General features: G+C 31.4%; 1 protein-coding gene across 1 annotated transcript in view; it reads right to left on the bottom strand.

Annotated features, from left to right (window-relative positions):
- Positions 1-11,925, bottom strand: part of LOC106663917 (acetylcholine receptor subunit alpha-L1) — a 104,655-nt gene extending 92,730 nt beyond the window's left edge. Inside the window, exon 1 of the mRNA XM_014389159.2 lies at positions 11,678-11,925. Within this exon, the coding sequence (XP_014244645.1) occupies positions 11,678-11,857 (180 nt within the window). The 5' untranslated portion in view covers positions 11,858-11,925. The remainder of the gene's footprint in view (positions 1-11,677) is intronic.
- Positions 11,926-16,742: the final 4,817 nt, after the last annotated feature.

The raw sequence follows: 16,742 nt of genomic DNA, 5'->3' as shown, positions 1-16,742 counted from the left end.
GTTATAAATTCATCCTTCCATCAGTGCTGAAACTCATTATTTATCCTGCGTGTAATTACTGTGAGGATGGCATTAAGCTGAAAGGCGTCCGACAATAGGCGAACAGCGAGAATAGGCGGACCAGAGTGATCAATTTCTATCAAACCGCTTTCAACAATTCATCCACCCTACAATGCAACATGACATATCAAACTTGCGGCGCAAGTGTTTGTTAAAGGGTAAAGCCGGAGTGGTTTAATTGTCCTACATCAATAAACAATTATAGATTTCAGCCAGGAGGGATTGCAATCTGTTTATGACGATCCATTAGGCTCCCACGTGTTCTCACGGCTGGATGGAGTTTCCTCTATTCATATCTTTGAATTAATCAGAGCATAGTCGAGGAGCAAGGTGTTGGGGATATTTATCACCGACCCGATAGATCGTGGTATCCGTCGATTCCTTCCGTAATTCACTCCCTTCCAGTAGCACATCGTAAATTGCGATAGTGATGAAAATCCTTCCTTTTCCTTCTATCGTAATAATAAAAATCTGAGGGGTCTATCATTGTATCTATTGGGAAATCGTTTTATTTATTGTTTATGAAAAATATAAGTTAATGAAATCGATAAAATTTAAAAAAACAAAAACCGCATGATTCGTCATCGGTTAATGTTCATCCGTTCAGCCGAAAGTCGTGGGTTCGGATGCCGCTCGTGACACTGACTTTTTTATCTCAACTAAAAACATTAATTAATTGAATAATATTAATTGGTCAAGCGGACCACGAAAAGTAGTGAACTTATTGACGAGGTTAATTCCCAACAGACAAAAAGTATATTTATTTCAATTTATTTTGCAATAATTTTACTCTTCCTTCGCTTTGGACGGCTTTTTAGTAAATGCTTATCAGTACACAACTCTTTACCGACAATAGCAGTACAAAATATTGATGTTGTTTCATATACATAATCCATATATATAAAATTATTTTACAAAAAATATTCAGTACATAAAGAAAAAACAGAATAATATTAATAATACGAATACTAATACTAACAATACTAATACAAATAGTCAAAATTAACACAATACTTTATTAATAATTGAAATTATCGGAGTACAAAACATAATTGTAGAGACTGTGCCAGTATATATTATATNAAGATCATTTTGCTGTGACTAACAAAAAAATGTATAATTCAAAAGTCATGCTATAAATTTAATAAATAATTAATTATTTGTACACACAGAAATTTTAGGAAAATAAATAGAACAGTAACCCCAAAATAACGGAATTCTATTTGTTTAAAAATACTACTAATAAATATCTTTATTCATACATATGTATACAAAGGAAATATCTATTACAAAAGAAGAAAGATGTTCCTCGAGGTTTATAACCATCTGAGGGAATTATATTTTTTAACAAATAATTTTTAAGCACTGTATAATGAAACTAATATACAAAAACTCATTCGAACTAGAAAAGATGCATTTTCCTCAGATTATACTCGAGAAAAGAAATAAAAATAAGTGTAATGATGTCAGTGGTGCATTGCATCAAAGCCCATTCTTTTTGTAATTAGGTGTTTCAGACTAGCCTCAGCTGGATCCCGAAAATTTAAATAGCATAAATCGTATGTCATAAACATCATAATTCGTATGTACTATAAGCATATGGTAAATAAATAACGCCCAGTTCTGTTTCACGTTTTCAACGGATGACTTATTCACTGCAGGAATTTTCATTCTTACAAAATGATAAGAAGAGAGTGAGGATTGCGAGCAGAAGCCTCAATGGAAGGGGAGTAAAACCCCAGTTAACCACTTACCCCTTGATAGCATCGCACTAGATCTTAATGATTTATGGCTTCCATTCTGAAAACATCCACCCCTCAGTGATATCCTCACACTGGATCCGGAACAATTTGACTCCGAGTAAACAAAAATAAACTTATGTATTGTAAATAAATATATCTAGTGAATATACATTTGCTCTTTAGATAAAAAAAATGAGAAAAATTGTATGATAATTAGAGGCAAAAGTTTCATACAAGTTGACTATCGTGAAACACGGTCAACAATGCAATGTAATAAAAACTTTAAATTGCTGATTAAGTGAATATTACATTTTTTGTTTATGACAAACATGATATGTTCATGCAATTTGACAAATGAGGCGTAACAGTCAGCATGACTTAAGCCTTTGCGGGTTTACCCTGTCAGTTGAAAAGGAAAGTGATGTATGATGATGAAGAGTAGTATGGAAGGAAGCCAGATTTGGTATTCTCCAAGCTCCAAGCTCCAAGCTCTGTGGCTTTTGGCTTATTGTACTTTGCCTAGTTCAGTTTAATTGACTCGATCTGTTTTTTAACAAATAGTGTAATTAATTTTTATTGCGGTAATTATTTTCCCATGGTCTTCTTATGTTTATATCGAGTGGTTGCTTCTCATCAGAAAATAATATGTGTAGCAGTTTCTTCCCCTTTATTGTTTAATTTACGAATGAAGCCAGCATTTAATATACCAAATTTTACAGGCATTTTCTTGAGTGCCGGAGGCCTATATATGCAGAGCCCCATTATTTCCCTGAGTTTTATCCACTCTAACTTTAGCAATGTGTTTAGCGGTTTTGATTAAGGTTTTATAACAATGAGTTTCCAAGGTCTTTCATTTGTAATGTACGTAAATTTATCTCCGTTTGTTTTATCACCCGTTCTGAGATGGAAGGGTGTTTGATCTTGTTATTCTAGACCTAAAGTTGGCTTTGCAATTTCTATTTGACCTCTGGTTTGTTCGTTTCCCAAAATATTTGTGCCCTGGCAACGTTGTTATATTTTCCAAGGGTTTGGTAGTTTTGATTGCATCATACGTGAAATAGTGAATAGTGAAAAGTTGGTTATATAAAAATTGTGAAATTCTCGTTAAGTACGTGGAAATATAATAAAACCTAAAAAATAACAGTAAGGAAAAGCACATTCGTTTGAAATCTAATCGGCGTTTCGATTATTGGAAATATTTGAACTTTTAAAAGCAATTTTCCCGATGTTCCACTTTTAGAACTATCTCATTTCTGACATTAAACACAGATTTCCAATTTAATTATTACGTTCTCATATATTTAATTGCACGTTTTATCTTTTTTAGATTTTTTTTCTCCGCCAGTGATCATCTATGGCCATTACCGTCACCTCGCATATTAACAATTCTAGCATTTTCGAGTAGGGTATTTTGGTACCCCACTCTGTTCGTTACTCGTCACCCGCCCCCTTATAAACTGTTAATTTCCCTCAATTAAAAGAACACCTTTCACACATATTGACAGGTTACCGAGGTACTCGATATTCCGTCAGTAACCTGTCCTCACTCTTAACAATATACACCCTATACTAATCCTAAACTGACATTTGGCGGGCCGTCATGGTACTGCGCATTCCGACGACGACCCGCCCTCATTTACACACATCTACACTGTTTGAACATATAAACATACATTCCATCCTTGCTAATAAATACATTCACTCCAATAAATACGCTCATCCACTACACACATTCACTATGTACAGTTAAAAACAACATTCTTACTCACAACATTCACTGCAACATCCTCGCCAATAAATACATACATACGAAATCCAGTTCTACTAAGGGGTGGATCAAATTAATTGATATGCGTTCACTGCTCTCAGATATCTAAATAACTTCTTTATGTGGACACTATTATGTTTTAGAGTTGCTCGTTGGTCGGAGGGTAGGTCGCACCTTTCTCGGTATACTCTTAAGCTATTACATTCTTCTAATAGATGTCTTCCCGTTACTAGGTCCCCACACAGAGGGCAACTTTTGCATCTTCTCCCCACCAGGAAATGGCCGTGCGTGAGACGGGTGTGGCCTATCCTCAACCTTGTTAGTATTGTTTTGGCTTGTTTCTTTAAGTTCTCCACGGGCCATGGCCTCACCGTTTCTTATGCACTTTTAATTTTTCATTCATCTCGTTCCAGCGGGGGGGCTGATCAGGATACCCGGGTCGTGCGGACTAGCAGCAGCTCTCTTGGCCGCCCGATCTGCATTTTCGTTGCCCTGTAGCCCAACGTGGCCCGGGATCCAGGCAAATATGATTTAGCGATCCTGATTTCTCATTTGACTCACTTGCTCGATTATTCTTTGTGTTATAGGGTCCTTGAAGAACTTGTTTTTTAAAGCCGAAATTGCGCTGAGAGAGTCTGTACATATTACGAATTTAAGGTTTTCCAGTTTCTTTATCTCAGTCAGAGCCATTGATATGGCGGTCATCTCAGCAGTGTAGATACTGGCTGCAGTTGGGAGAGGAAGCTCCACTGAGCGCTCTCCCATGTATACAGCGCAGCCTACCCCCTCATTGGTCTTTGATCCATCTGTAAAAATAAATTTGGCGTCTGGATATTCCTCCCTTAAAGAAAGAAATTCCATTTTACCATTTTCATTCCCAAAAGGGGGTTTCTTCCTTTTTCCTTACCGCCATATCATCCCGTATTAGGAGTGAAGGGAGCAGCCATGGCTCAGTAGTAGGGACCTGCACTGAAAGTACGTTTTCCATCTCTATCCCTCTTGAAGTCAAAGTTTCCTTTAACCTGATCGCTAAAAGTCTCGAACGCGTTCTCAGCCTTTCATACTTGTCTTGCAATTCGGCATTAAATAATATATTATGAAAGAAGTGTTTATTTCTCGACCATATATTTGCGCAGTAGGCCAGGGCCAGTTGGGTTCTTTCCTCCCCAGGCGGGAGCACTCCTGCTTCCGCGCAAATACTGTGTACTGGACTAGTTCTGAAGGCGCCCGTCGCTATTCTCACTCCCGCCATGTATATTACATCTAGTGTTCTCAATCTGATTTTTCTTGCAGAGCTGTATATCATACATCCATAATTAAATATCTGCAGCAGTGTTTCCCTCGCGGCCCCCCTTCTGAAATTATTCAAGAATTTCATCATGTCAATTATTCTCCGGCATTGGACGGCAGTTTTCTCTATATGTGGATACCATAGTAAGTTTGCATCAAAGGTAATACCGAGGTACCTTATGTTTTCCACATACTCGAGAGTTACCCCGTGACATCTTGAGCGGTGGGGCTGTATGTTCCCACCTCAATCTACGTTTTATTATTTTCACATATTTATATTATGGTTATAATTATTTTTTCAATTAATTAATCTTTCTATGTAAGGTTTTAGTTGAAAAGAGAAAGTTAGTGTACGATCGGGATTCGAACACAAGACCTTCGGCTAGCATCGAACTTTCATTTCAACAAAAACCTTACATAAAAAGATAAAGTAATTGAAAGAAGTCATTTGGTCAATAGACAACTAAATATAATGGTTATAATTATTATTGAAATATTTTACCCAGACAATATCATCATTGAAAATATTATACGAGAAATCGCCTCCATTATTAATAACTTAATTTTCTTTGGGTTAGAAATTAATAAGTAGAACGTTCAATGGAATAAGAAGAATCCAAATATTTATTGTGTATTATGTAACATATTCTCAACATTTTTTTAAAAATTAATAAAAAATGAGAATTTTAAATATTTGCCTGGAAATATTTACCGATACAATTTAACAGTTATTGGGTTCTTAAATAGTATTTTCTCTTGCTCATTTGAAAACAATTTGGTATTTCTTCTGTTTCTAGCTTAACATAATGTACATACATACATGTACATTTACAAGATATTTCTGAGTTTTACACGGTTTTTTCTCTTATTATGAAGACACACGAAGAGACTGTTGAATTGTTCTTTTATTTATTTTAAGATTGAAAAAATATAGAAAATGTGGCACAGTCACTGGTTAATTAAAAAAAAAATTAAAAACTTGGCTTTAATGGTCACTCTTTTTTGGTAACTAATATTGTTGTGATTGATGTTTTTTGTATTATGATTAATTTATTAAAGGTAAAGTTTATGGTTTGAAGGTGTGTTTAAGACCTTGCGCACTGAGATCAATATTGGTCTATTGTATAGTCTTCGTTATTATCTAGAACTCTTCGTTAAGCTTTTTATCAGATCCTAAAGCTTTGTTAAAGGCTCCCGTGTTTATCCTGCAGGCTTTGGAGTTTTCTCTTGAAGGAATAGGAACCAAGCCTCATAGGCTTTCGCACCAAAAACGAAATTGTTCTTCTGTTTCTTTTGCTTGGTGGCAATATCTGCACAGTCCCGTTTTTGCTAATCCCAGTCTAGTCTTCGCATCAAATTTATAAACAGAGCTCGAGTTTCCACAGATTATTAAGCCAAAGAAAATGGTCCCTAGAACCACCAAATATATAAAAGGCATAAATCATTCAAGTTGACTTGACCTTTAAGTTTGTACAGTACAAAATACAATTCACGACCATTTTTTTATTAAGTATATCAACATAGTTTTTCCATCTTACGAACCCGGCTAATTTGTATCTCAGGAATTTCACAGTTTTCTTATCCCTATCTCTTTCTATCGGAAAGAAATTTTGTTTACGTATAAATTGAATATATTACACTTAAAATAATCATAAAAACTATTGAATATATGTCATGAGACAAGAAATATCACAAAACTTATAACTAGTATCTTATTTAGTTACTTTAACTTAACTAACAACTAAAAACGTATAGGTGGCAGTTGTAACATTTAATAAAATATTTTTTACACAATGGTACATTTAGTATATGTATAAAATAAATAGTAATAGTCCTAACACTGATTTCTTTATTGATAATCTTTTTTCTTATCCATCTGAGATCGTCATTAAAAAAATTTCCACAAAAATGAAAACGTGTGGTGATTAGTGACCGTTAATCGATAATTATTCAGAAATCGTGAGTTGCAGTCTGGTGTGACGTAGGTTTCAGAAAAACATTTTCTTTATCGTGCCAACGTTTCTATCTTCATTGAGATGATCTTCAGGGCCTGGGATTTACAAACATTGTTTACATTTAACAAATACATGTAGGATGTGGAAAAAGTGAATTTATACAATGCAAAATATATTTTTTATATTCAATCAAAGTATTTCTACTCACTCAAAGTGTTTGTCTTCTGTGTAATTGTGCCATACAATGTTTATAAATCCAATATAAATATAAATAGGTTTTTCTGAAACCTACATCACACCAGACCGTATCTCACGATTTCTGAATAAAAAATGAAAACCTTTTTCTTTTTTCTTGAAGTAATTTAATTTATATATTATCAGTGCTATTCTAAAAAGCGTTGTAGAAGATTTTCACATTCTTGTAATATAGATCAATAATAGAAATTCCTTTTTGGTGTTAATAATTAATTATTGTTAATTCTTCATTATTTGTGGTATATTCAAACTACGTTGGATATTAAAATTCATTTCCATTCCAAAATTACTACTGTTCAAATAATTTATTACAAATTTATTTAACACTTCATCCATTATTACTTTCTTGAATAGTTATTGTTACATAATTAGGAATTTAAGAACGTTCATATTCTTAAAAAATAAAAGTTATTTTTATTTAAAATTTGATTTTATAAAAAATTAAAAATGTAATTTAAAAACATAACATGATTAGATAAAATACTTGAAAAACAAGCAAATGCAATCACAGATTAATCATTAAACATAATAGAGAATTAATGAAAATATTTTTTGAAATATCTGTATTTTGAATAAACAATTAAAGATATTGTGATTAGAAAAAACATAAAAACAATCATTACGATTATTTTCTATCACAATAGTTACAAAGCATCTAATTAAAAAGAATAAAACATAAATTACATCATAATTACAACATTAAAAGTAGTACAATTCCGAACATTTGGTAAGTAAGAATTATTTCCCTGTACTACCACTACCAATTCTCTTCACAGTTAGATTTTCTGTTATGTTCTCCAGGGAAATGGGCTTTGTAGTATATAATTGTAATTGCGTTGGTTTACACATATATCATTTTTTTAGTTAAAGTCGTTGGCACACGTTTGAAGGTTAAGAACACAAATTTTATACCGATTTTTCAGATTTTAATTAGCCTTTCGAAAAATAACTGTATTTAAAACACAAAACCTTATCTACAAAACTTATATGCTTAACCTCTTCCTTGCCTGTATTAATAATACAAAAGAATTATGAGAAAGCTAGAATTGCTAAGTTTCCACGCATTTTACTTAAAACATCCTACATTTCAGAGATCGTATCATCAGCTGTACACATAAAACAGAGATAAGGTTGTGTTTATTATCATCTAACAATAAAGCCTTCTATTATTATCTGTTATTTACACTTCTTTTTATCTACGTAATAAAAAAGATCTAAGCTTAAGTTGAATGTGCGAAGTTACGCGATATCAGTTTTTATCTGCTTATTTTATAAACCCTTGAGTATTGTTCCAAACATTATTGTTTATAATGCAGTGCAGCCAGTTTTGTACCAAACCATCACTATATCTTTTAAAGGAATCAGTTGAAATTGAATCCTTAAAATGATAATACCACAAAAAAGACAACACGAACACTATTTAAAATAATTTTTCTAATTGAAACTATTGTAATTAAGCACTTTAGACCAAATCAATGTGGGCAGGAAAGAAAATTGTAAAATGTCGTAAGAGATATATTATTGCCGTGAGAGTAAATATTGAAATATGTGTTACGTTAAAATCTTTTCTTAAACAATTAAAATAACTCATAAAGTTAGAAGTCTTTGTGTCACTCAACTAATAATTCATTTTAAAAACTTTATTATTTATATAATAAGAATTTTTATTTTATATGTAGAAAAGTTTCTGTAACTAGTATGTTTAATTTTAAAATATCAATATTAGTACATTTTTTATTATATCATCTTAGTATACTTTTCTATGTTAATCATTGTGACATGCCCATAATTGGATTTTCTTTATGGGTTAAACGAGTTAAACAAAACTTTACCGAAAAATGAGAAAATTCCAGAATCAACAATGCCAAAACTCAAATGTTACTTAAGTTGTATTAGCATTGTTCTTGAAACTGGCATACCATTATTATTTTTGAGAGGAGAAATTATATTGAAGCTTTATAAATAACATTGTACAGAGTTCCCCGTAAACAGACGTTAATACTTCAGAAGGTTATTCTCCATGTAAAACTGGATTTACAAAAATCTCATTGTCCAAGTTCACATTTTTTTGTATTTGAGATATTTCAGATTACTTTTCTTCTTTTTTCTTTTTATAAATATCTTGCATTAATCTAATTATCTTACAGTAATTCTGATGTCACTAGTGGGAATAGAATTTAAAAACTTATCAGTTTCATTTATTAATTGAAATTATTTGTGGTTTTCAGTGAAAACATTCTGATTTTACATGACAACTGTTACTTTTGAAAATTAGTCGTTTTGTTGTTAGTTTGTTACCATTTGATAATAGTATTTTTATGTATGGTCTTGGTTGAGATGAAAAAAGAATAATTAATTCAAATAATTAATATTGCCAGTTAGACTAAACATAAAATGGATTTGATAATATATCAATTTTCTTCAGCTTTCAATGAATTAACAAATTCATGCTGTCTTCATTCTATAGAGAGCTGCAAACTCTCCATAACAATAGTCCAAATTTTTATATAAGTAAAGAATAAGATATTGTCAGTGAGAACGCATTTTTCTTCAACTCTATTTTATTTTTTTATTATTTTTTTATATAAACGTTACAAGAAACAAATGAAAAAAAATTATACGTTTTTCAATGAATTTAAATGTTTAAAATTATTAGTGTAATCAAATTTACTGTCAGAATAACAGCTAAGGAAATACCGGAAATTTATGGAAAAATTCCATGAAAGGTTGAATTAACCCGAAATGTGACTTATTTAAAAAACAATTGAATATCAGACTTTTTACGATAGAGGCTTTTCAGACCAATTGGTGATGTACAATGAGTATAGTTTTGCACAATTGAGAATGTAAGTACTTGTGTTTAAAGCTTATTAGTAGGGTCATTTTTTGTAAGTGCCACATTTGTCAGTATTTACAGGACAAAGAAAATTTTATGTAATGTTAAAACTACGAACTTTGATATTTAGGTAAAGTTAAGCTTCTAAGAGATTTTGCATTTTTAGTGTTTTGGACTTACAATAAAGAAGAATAAACAATGACAAAAACAATTCTCCATATAGGATACCCTTGTGAAGTATAGACGTCTGTTCTTTGTATACCCTCATTATTAAAAATATGATAATGGTTATATTAGCAGGCACATCTTAATTAAATTAAAATTAAAATTTAATTAAAAGGTGTGTCATTGAGGTAAAGGTGTTCGGTGGTGGTGTTAAAGTCGTTTTAGTAATATTTTGTTTGTTTATTTTCCAGCTTAGAACTAATTTGGACATTTTTTTAACAAACAGAGGAATTAGTTTTTCCTTAAACTTTTTTTCAAAACGTATCGATGGATCGTTACATATTTAACTTATTTGTATCATTATGATATCTGCACATCATAAATAAAATTGTTATATTAGATCCCAAAGGTTAAAAATGCACCACTAATCTTGGATAAAAGTCTTTACCATTCGCAGGAAAATGTTTAGGGAAACTTGTTGCAGGTCATATACGGAAGTTAATTTATAAATTCTTTACCGGACAAGTTTCAGAAGTGCTTTCAAACTAAATTGATAAAGTAATTAAGATTCCTATCTAAAAGCCTGTGTTCACGAGGGTGCAAGTTTGACAAGTTTTATAACTTTCATCATAAAACCTGCTATGTATTGAGAAACACCTTTAAGATATTGCTATTGTTGATTTTTTTAATGTAATTTTTTATTATATGTATTTTTACATGATGAAAATTTTCCAAGTAAAAACTGACCCCACAATTGAGTAATCGCTTATAGATAATAATATGATAGTAGATAATAGAAGGGCATTTCAAAAGTGATTGTTGTAAATATTTTTCGTTCAACTCCTAAGATTGCTTTAAAAACTATTGTTTGTTAAGTATGTTAATATATCAAACCTTGAACATCATCTGTTTAAAAAAAATCGTTTCTAAACATTACTTTTTCTAGTATTATATCAACTTTAAAACAGAGCAGTAGTATTATTCAAATTAGAAATAAACTGAAGAAATATAAACAAAAGAAATATAAAAGTACAATCAGGCATACAGAGAAATTAACAGAAAATTTGGGTGTACCTTCTTCGACTGTAATTGCACAACCTGCAATATTTATTGAGGTTTGTGTACATTATTAGCTAAATTATTTCCCAGGGGTAAATATTTTGAATTAGTTTCTGTAACTCTGGTATGTTTATATTGATTTATATTTCATGTTTATGTTTGAAAACAAGTGGTATTTTTTAATTCTATGATCATTATTACAATTTTTTTTTAAATGAGATTACTACTTTTTCCTAATAAATTTGTTGTTTTTTATGTTAATTTTGTCTATTCACCTGATTTTTTAAATAAAATTTAAATAGAAAACAACGAATTTTCTTGTTAGTACATTAACCTGTTGTTTGTTTTTATATCCATTTTATTAATTTCCAACTGTTTAGAATTTCCATAAGAGAGGGGGTGATTTTGAAAGAACATGGCCCAAACAGCCGGTTTAAAATATAATCAATGACAATTTTTATAAAAGAGTTTTACTTTTAAACAAAATTTAATGTTATTTTTTGTGAAATAAAAAAATAAATATTAAAAAATAAAATCAGTCACTGACCAGGTCGATGAGCTGGGAGAGCCGTAGCCCTAGCTTGACGAGCACAGTGTCCGTGTTGTTGCTGACCGGCCTGATGAGCCTGTTGTAGTTGGAAAGCAGGTCGTCATAGAGTCGTTTGGCGTCCGGGTTGCTGGTTGCTGTTGAGAGGAGGGTCAACGTTGCCAACGCGAGAACCAGCATCACACCGGCATAACTCTGTGCACACTAGCGCCCTAGCATCCCCTTCGACCCGTACACGCAACGCGCACGCCCCCTTCGCCCTTCATCCTTTGCCTTCGGTCCACATTTCAAATTTCCAACCTTCCGTGTTGGTTCCGTCGACTACCTTTCCTGCAATGTTATTTATGTATAAATATTCTTAAATTATCCTTTGATTATTTATTATTTGACTTTAAATAAGAGTTTATTATTCAACCCATTTCAAATCAGAATATTTCAATAACAAGCACGAATTTTATAGTACTTTATTCAGTTACAAATATATTATACAGGAAATTCTTTTATTTTAATGTTTAATGCTTTCTCATTCATAACACAAAAAATTGATATAATTGTTGTATTATATGTGTATATTATTTATTACTTGTTGATAACAATATGTATATAAATGTATATAGGAATGTATGTGTATATATGTATATAATATATTAAATATGCTAATTAACTTANATATATGGTATGTACATTCAATGCTCTAAAACTAAAAGGTTTTGGACAAATCCGTTGATGCCATTGAAAACTATGTAAAATTTCCAATAAGATGTGAATTCCAAACTTGTAAACTTTCGTGAAATAAGCGTTTTAGTAGCGATAAATTTGAGAAATAATTTTTTTTTCAAAGTTGATGATTATGAACTACTCCCAAACTTAGAGACCAGAAAATTTCAGAATACGTACTCCGTTTAAGTGGTGTTATTCCTTTTTTAATTACTTTTTTCAAAGATGAAGAAATTGATTGTGGAAAGGAAAAAAACCGTGGCTGACGGATTGATAGGGTAGAAAATTAACTTTATAAACTTTTTTAAATTCCGGTTTGAAACGGAAATAGTGTAAGTATTTATTTATTTACCAACACGACTGCATCTTTGATTAAAGGAATATTGTATTATTATTCTCCGAAATAAAAGAGTTTTAAGATTCAAAACCTTTTTGTTATCTATGTAACATCATGTCTTACTTTTGCTACTTTTTCTAATGAAGAATACGCTGATATATATTTTGTGTACGGTATATACGTGTTTTCCGGGTTTAATGCGACGGCAGCGCGTCGAAAATATATTGCGGAGGGTGGAGAGCATTTCCCAGCAAAATTAAAAAAACGTTTAAAATTCAATAAAAATTTTCTTAAGTTTTTTATTTTTATTATTATTAATCTTTCCACTTAACCAATCTTTCAACCACGGTATTTTCTTTTCTTTTTATTATTAGTATATGTAGTAATTATATTTATGTCCGTTATGGTTTATTCTACTGCTTTGCTAACATCAAAAATTTAAACTTGCAAATGCATAAAAACATAATGTTTCAATAATTACAGATTATTTAATAAACGCTAGTTACTTAAAAACGAACTAAATAACATTATGATTGAAAATTTTAGCAATAATTTTTAAAAGTACCAAGAGTAAATCATTAAAGGCGTGAAATAAAGGAAAATGTCCAAAATTAAAAAAAGCAAGCAGCTTTTAATTAATGGGCATAGAATGATAAATCCAAAAATAAATAATATGAAATATGTTTTGCATTAATTTTTGCATGATGTTCAAAAATCGGATTTTTCTGCAGTAAAAACCTTCAAAACTTCCAAAAAGTGTAATAAATGTAAAAATTTCTATTTAATCTAGCAAAAATATTAGTTACATAACAAAATTAATTCTTGACTAAGTATTTGTTTATATCATAATTAATCAAGTATACTCATTTTTACACCATACATCTATTATTTTCTTTAATAAATCCTAATTTAGGGTTTTTTTGCTTTGTTTCGGAACATTCAGCAAGAGTACGGACCTATGAAATATCAAATTCCATTTTTTAGCATGACTAGAAATTCATAAAGCAATAAATAAATAACAAGTAACGAGAGCAATAAAGATTGGTCGACACAATAAATACTAAGAATAAAAAATTTCGGTGCGAAAACAACAACAGCAAAGGATAACAGCAACATGAATAAATAAAGTTGCAGACCTACCAAATAACAAATTACATTTTGATAAAACTAACAATTTGAAGACCCAAACTAATAAATAAATAACAAGTAACAGATGCAATAATTATCTATCAACTAACTACAATAAATACTACAGAATAAATACAGATCAAACGCTCGGGAAGCTAATAGCCGTTTTACGAGGAGGGGATCTCCACCGGCCGCAGAAAGCCAATCCCAGGGAGGCTCTCGTCCACAGTTTTACACAATTTAAAAGGCTACTGTTCTTCATAAAACGGGTGTTTCAGGAGGATGTGGATAAAAACCATTTAAAAAATATGACGCATTGTCCTATGGAAAAGTCCACATCCCCCCACATCCCGGGGACTAAATGCCTAGCGCGTAATTTAGGTTAGATTATTAATACTGTGTCTAGGTCGATGATGGAATATTCATCCCTCCTTCGTCTCAGAATAAGTGCAACGCATGAGTATTTTATACGTACAAATGTATTTATTTGTGCAACTGACTTATTATAATTAGTATTAGGCTACATTATAAATTGCGTGGGTCTGAGGCTGAAATGACTTAGCTTTCGATAGCCCTCGTCAGAGCCTAATCCCGTTGGTAGGGAAGCGACGATCTGGACATCTGCTTACTAGCGATTCAGCCACATAACGGGATCATTTAAAATCAGCCAAGTCATCCTGCCATCTAAAATCTTTCAAAAGAGAAAATGCATCCTACATCCTCTGCTTGTTAGTGGGCACTTTTACTGCACGCGGTACCAAAACAATTTTACCATCGGTATTTTTTTCCGGGAAGCATTGTAACACCCACTTTTTGAACTTGGCCATACATCTCGAATTTAATTTATACTATTTTGTGCTACGTTTAACCCGAAAATACTCATTAAAGTCTGTCCATCAGATATGATTTCAGTATGAGATAATACGCTTGAGTGAGGATGTTCATTAGTTTGCCAAGCAAGCCCGAGTGCCTAGACAGATTGAAGGCCTGTTCTAAATCAAGAAAAAACCAAATTACCTAAAAAATTATCTGGAGAAAAATGTAGTTTTTTCGGCGGTCTTTACCTAGAACAGATTTAGCTATGAATTTCATCTGAGAGGAATCGTTTGCTCTGAAATGCATCCTAAAAAAGATAAGACAAATTGCGTAAATAGTTATTATATTACATTTTGTATCACTATGAATACTTTTTTATTCATTGAGTATCAATTCAGGAACTAGTCAACCATCAAATTCATTTTCTTTTTATTGATGCTCCCGAAATCGATATCAATTAAAAGAAAATGAGTTTGATAGTTTTCTATTTCTATAAAAGAAACTCAAGAAATATAAAAAGTTAACATCCGGAAAAAAAAGAGAAAAACTATTCATTTTTTTAAGCAAAAATCGATAAAACAATCAGATTTTTAAATTAAAATACATCGAAATATCCTGGTGTTGGTTAAATTATCCGTAATTTATTTTCATAGAAGTGCTTTTATGAAAGTATTTCTTTAAAAATTGTCAATGCAGTATTTAATGATTATTTTTTATGTATTCTTTAGTTTCTAAAGCAAGCTTACGTGCCAGACTCTATCAGAGGCCTGTTCTAAATCCATAGAAGTCGAAATGATCTAAAAAGTTTTTTTTTGTTCCAAAATGTCTGTTTTAAAATTTGAATAGATTCGGATTTATTGTTTTTTAATGCATTCCCGAAAATTGAAAATAAATGTTTTACAATAATTAGTATATAATAAAGAATAGGTATTAATTACATACATCTGTTTATACATTCTGTTATATCTGTTTTCTGATTTTAGATTAGAAAATAATCTATTTCTCTGTTGGGCTGACTGGTTTATTGGAAGGATTTTGGATTTTATGCCTGATGGAAACTTCTGAATAAGCCTTTTATTGCTTTGTGACATTGTTGTTCCCTCCATTGTAAATAAAAAAGCTACAAATGGATAAATGATAACATTCAGTTGTGAGTAATTATATAATATTGTGCAGATTAGACTGTAAGAATTCGATGTTGGACGATTCTCCGTTTTCAAGGAGTAATAAATTTCAAGGCAGGTCGTATGTCTTTGCCCATATAAAGTGATTTATTTTGGATGTGATAAATCGTTGAAAGCTTAAGTTAACGAGAACCCGTTTCTACCAAGAGCCTTGACGTTTTCCACATAATATCGGTTTATTCATGATTTATCCTTTTCAATATCCTCATTCTTGTAACATTTCACAATACTAAGGCTAAGGATGTGTTTCATTTCCCTTACAAACCCTCTCGTGTTATTTCCCAGCGATCCCGTATTAATAAGCATTTTGTATTCTTTTTTCTTTAATTTAATTTTTCTCGAGGGGAGTTTGGTATATGCAGAGCCCGTGAATAGCGTCGACGAACTAGGCCGGAAAGCAAGGGCGACGAAAAAGGTTTTAAACTCCTTCCATGTCGGACTTCATTCCGGAGTCAGAATAAGGGCTGCTTGATATGCAGAGAGCGGCTTTCCTCAGTTTAACAGAAACTAAAGTGAAGCTTGAAATTCTGAAGTTCTGGCAGTGACACAAACTCGGTACGTGCGATAAAATTATAAAATTCAAAATTCAAAAAATTGGTACAAAATCATTATAAAAAATTAACATTTGAAATTATTTGCATGGACATATTATCTTCTATCTATTATTTATTGAAAAAAAAAAACTCGAGGTCAGTGCAAAAATATGTCTCCACTGGATTAAATTTTTTCTGTGAGACAGAAGTGAGAATTGTCCATAAAATTATATGATTTGGATCGAAAATCACTAACAATTTTATTTCATTTTTACAAACATAGCGATTTACTGTTTTGAATTGATAGAAATATTATTCATGCCAAATTACAATTAAACTCGATCATTTTA

The sequence above is a fragment of the Cimex lectularius genome, unplaced genomic scaffold (genome assembly GCF_000648675.2).
Source record: "Cimex lectularius strain Harlan isolate CLEC.00 unplaced genomic scaffold, Clec_2.1 scaffold7, whole genome shotgun sequence".
NCBI lineage: Eukaryota > Metazoa > Arthropoda > Insecta > Hemiptera > Cimicidae > Cimex > Cimex lectularius.
The sequence above is the reverse complement of the archived record's forward strand: the minus strand, read 5'-3'. Positions and strand labels throughout refer to the sequence as shown.